Raw genomic sequence first — 3,233 nt, forward strand, 5'->3', positions numbered from 1 at the left:
CCCCCCCCCTCCCTCAGCATGGCGTGCACACCTGCGCGGGGAAGGGCGGGTGCGCGGCGGGCGCGGCTGTATCAGAGGACCCGGCCACCCGCTCCTCGTCCTGGCACAGGTCGGGCACTTCCCAAACCCTCTGACTTTAGACGGTCTTTAAAATGGATCCATTCGCCTCCCCGCCCTCGCCGCGGTTTTTGACATAAGAAAATGAGGCCCAGAGAGGGTAAATGGCTTCCCCGAGTTCCACAGTAAATTCGTGGCAGAGCTGGGTCTCGTATTGAGCCCCCCAACTTAAAGCCCCAAGACCCCTTGCACTCCAGTAATCTCTCCTCGCTATGGTCTAGCTGGAGATAAAAGCCGAACCGTCGGGGAAGGCGCCAACACCCAACGAACGTGAGTTGAGCGCGTGGGTCTCGGCTGTGACTCGCTGCTCGCAGTTTGATGCTCACAGAAGTCTGGGCTATCGATGGTTGCGGGACTCCCTCCTACCTGGGGCTCCCCACCGTCCACCGGCTCCAGGGCCGGGGCACAGCAGGGACCCGGGCACCTTCGCCGGCCTCTCCCCGTCGGGGCGCGCTCTCCACACCGAGCTTACCCAGCGCCTTGAGCAGCTCGTCGAAATTCTCGCTGCTGCGCATCTTCCAGGTGCCGGCGAAGTTGGGCATGGTGGCGGCGGCAGCGGCGGCCGACCGGGTGTGAGCCCAACTCCCCGCCGCCGTGCCCACCCTCTGCCCCTCGGCCTTCCAGCCTCCAGAAACGCAGGCCCGGCACTCACTTCCCAAATGGGGGGTGCCCCTGAAGCCCCCCACCCCGCCACTCACATTGTGCTTTAAAATGGATGCAGGAGAAGAAGGAAGGATGGAGCCAGACAAGCCGGGAGGGGATGGCTGCTGAGCCTGGGCGGTGGGGACTTTATACGGAATCCTACGGTTCTCGTGACTTTTGTGTGCGTTTGGGATATCCGTAATATAAAGTAAGAGCGGGTTGTGTGGCCATCTTCCCACCCCCAGTCGTGCCTTCTGGGCGTGCTGGGCCCGTACCCTCCCTTCTCTGGAAGGATGGAGCCAGACAAGCCGGGAGGGGATGGCTGCTGAGCCTGGGCGGTGGGGACTTTATACGGAATCCTACGGTTCTCGTGACTTTTGTGTGCGTTTGGGATATCCGTAATATAAAGTAAGAGCGGGTTGTGTGGCCATCTTCCCACCCCCAGTCGTGCCTTCTGGGCGTGCTGGGCCCGTACCCTCCCTTCTCTGTCCAGGATCCCTCACCCCATCCCGCCTCTCTACCTCCCAGCACTCACAGGACCAATGGGAACGAGTGGCAGGAAAACCCCGTCCCCGCAACGCCAGCCTAGGCACCCGCGCTGAACCTAGGCGGGGGCAAGATTGCTGGTCCTGGGACCAGAGTGTGGCTGGATTCCCGTGGAGTGGGTCGCGGTTGGAGTCCCCAACCTGGCAGCTTAAAATTCTCGCTAGGTGTGCGTATGTGCATGCCCTAAATCCCAAGAGGAGAATGGAAGAGAAGGGGTTGTAGCCTGGCCATCCCTTTCTTGCTTTCTGTCTGTCTCTCTTTGCCGAGCACACAGGCCCCATAGCAAAAATCTCTCCAAAAAAAAAAAATGGATTCCTGATCATGGGCAATGGTCTCTGCAGGGCAAGGGGGAGCCCAGTCCACAGCCCCTTTGAAAGGTGAGGCTCTGAACTCTGTGGACAGGCCAAGCAGGCTGCCTGGAGGAGGTCTCCTCTCTCCCTTTTCTCTTTGCTGTCAAACGTGTACCATAGCAGGCCAGCAGGTGGTGAGGTGGTGAAAGTGGCTGGATCTCACATGGCCAACAGCAACGATCTGGCCCCAGACCCAGTGGCTTGAAAAACAGGCCAGGCCCCTGGTGGTATTCTAAATCCCAAGAGGAAATGGGGAGAGGAGCTTTCAGGGAGGCCATCCTCCCTGGAGTGTGCTTATTCACCCCTCTTCCTTTTCTCTCTCTTCAAATTAAAAAAAAAGTGTGTCTTACCTCAAGTCCTCCCCGCAAGGCCACCCAGAGAACGCGGACACTGCGTGGCCCCTACAGCTCCTCACAGCAGAGGCCAGCACTTCCTTCCATCCTCTTTCCACTGTTAGGTCACCTGTTCACCTCAGCAGAAAAATCGTATGCGATGCAGGCTTCTAGAACCTGCTGTGCACAGTCTGATTTCTAAGCCTTTGCCCATACTGTGTCCTCTCCTTGGAATTCCTTTTTCCACCTCGGGTTACTAATATTTGCCTATTCATGAGTACATCAAAGCCCATTTTTAAATTTAACTTTATTTTGGAGAGATTTTTGTAATAGGGCATATGTGCTCACTAGAGAGACAGAGAGACAAAGTGAGAAATCACTCCCCCAGGGGAATGGCCACACCGCAATCCCTTCTCCTCCATTCTCCTCTTGAGATTTTGGGCACACATGCACACGCACCTGGCATGAGTTTCAAGCCTCCAGGTTCAGTCAGCCATGTGGGAGTCCAGTGATGCAACCATTATGCCATCTGCTGGACTCCACCAAAGCCCATTTTTATGCCTTTTTTCATGAAATTCAGTTCCTTAATCACATGCAATTAACTTCTCTCTGAGCTCTCAGGACCCGGGTTTGATCCTGCTCTTGGTCAAATCCTGCTCTGAAGCCTGCTGTGGACTTAACTCAGGCAGGGAATGAGTGTGTCGGCCTGTCCTCCCGCACTCAGGCTCAGCCAGGTGGGGCTCAGGAACCAAGCACTGATTTGAGACGGACATCAGTGTTCTGTGGCTCAGAGGTGATGCAGGCGTGACAGATCTCTAAACAGGGGCCTGGACTTCTGGAAGTGGCTGGGCCTACAGGAGGCCCCAAGGAGCTGTCAGAAAGCAGCTGAGGACAGGAGAGGGGAGCGGGGCTATTGCCCCCTGGAAAGGAGCCTGGTTAGGTGTCCTGACCCGCAGGACAGTTGAACAGGTTTCCAGAGGGACGGAGTGAGAGACGGGACTGGACGGGACAAGGGGCGCAGTGTTACAACACAGAGAAGACACAGTTGGAGTGAGAGACGGGACTGGACAGGACAACACAGAGAGGACACAGTGTTACAACTCTTCAGCGTCCTCTATTTATTGTGGGCCAGGGATCGTGGTATACATGTCGGTGGGCGGTGATTGGTTGTTAAAAGGTGGGTTATGATTGGTTGCTTTTGTGGACCAATCATGAGGTACTGGATATGCAAATCTGAGGGATTCTA

At 56.4% G+C, this 3,233-nt stretch overlaps 1 protein-coding gene and 1 long non-coding RNA gene across 2 annotated transcripts in view; one reads left to right on the forward strand and one right to left on the reverse strand.

Annotated features, from left to right (window-relative positions):
- The window catches only part of CRABP1 (cellular retinoic acid binding protein 1), a 7,728-nt gene extending 7,050 nt beyond the window's left edge, over nucleotides 1–678 (reverse strand). Inside the window, exons 1-2 of the mRNA XM_027769155.1 lie at nucleotides 590–678; nucleotides 1–31 (exon numbers count right to left, since the gene is read on the reverse strand). The exon at nucleotides 1–31 is cut by the window's left edge and continues 154 nt beyond it. Coding sequence (XP_027624956.1) covers nucleotides 1–31; nucleotides 590–659 — 101 coding nt within the window. The 5' untranslated portion in view covers nucleotides 660–678. The remainder of the gene's footprint in view (nucleotides 32–589) is intronic.
- Nucleotides 8–3,233, forward strand: part of LOC114006545 (uncharacterized) — a 4,464-nt gene continuing 1,238 nt past the window's right edge. The window contains exon 1 of the long non-coding RNA XR_003548259.1: nucleotides 8–387. This is a non-coding gene — a long non-coding RNA (uncharacterized LOC114006545). The remainder of the gene's footprint in view (nucleotides 388–3,233) is intronic.

This window comes from Tupaia chinensis, unplaced genomic scaffold, assembly GCF_000334495.1.
Source record: "Tupaia chinensis unplaced genomic scaffold, TupChi_1.0 Scaffold000078_1, whole genome shotgun sequence".
Lineage (NCBI taxonomy): Eukaryota > Metazoa > Chordata > Mammalia > Scandentia > Tupaiidae > Tupaia > Tupaia belangeri.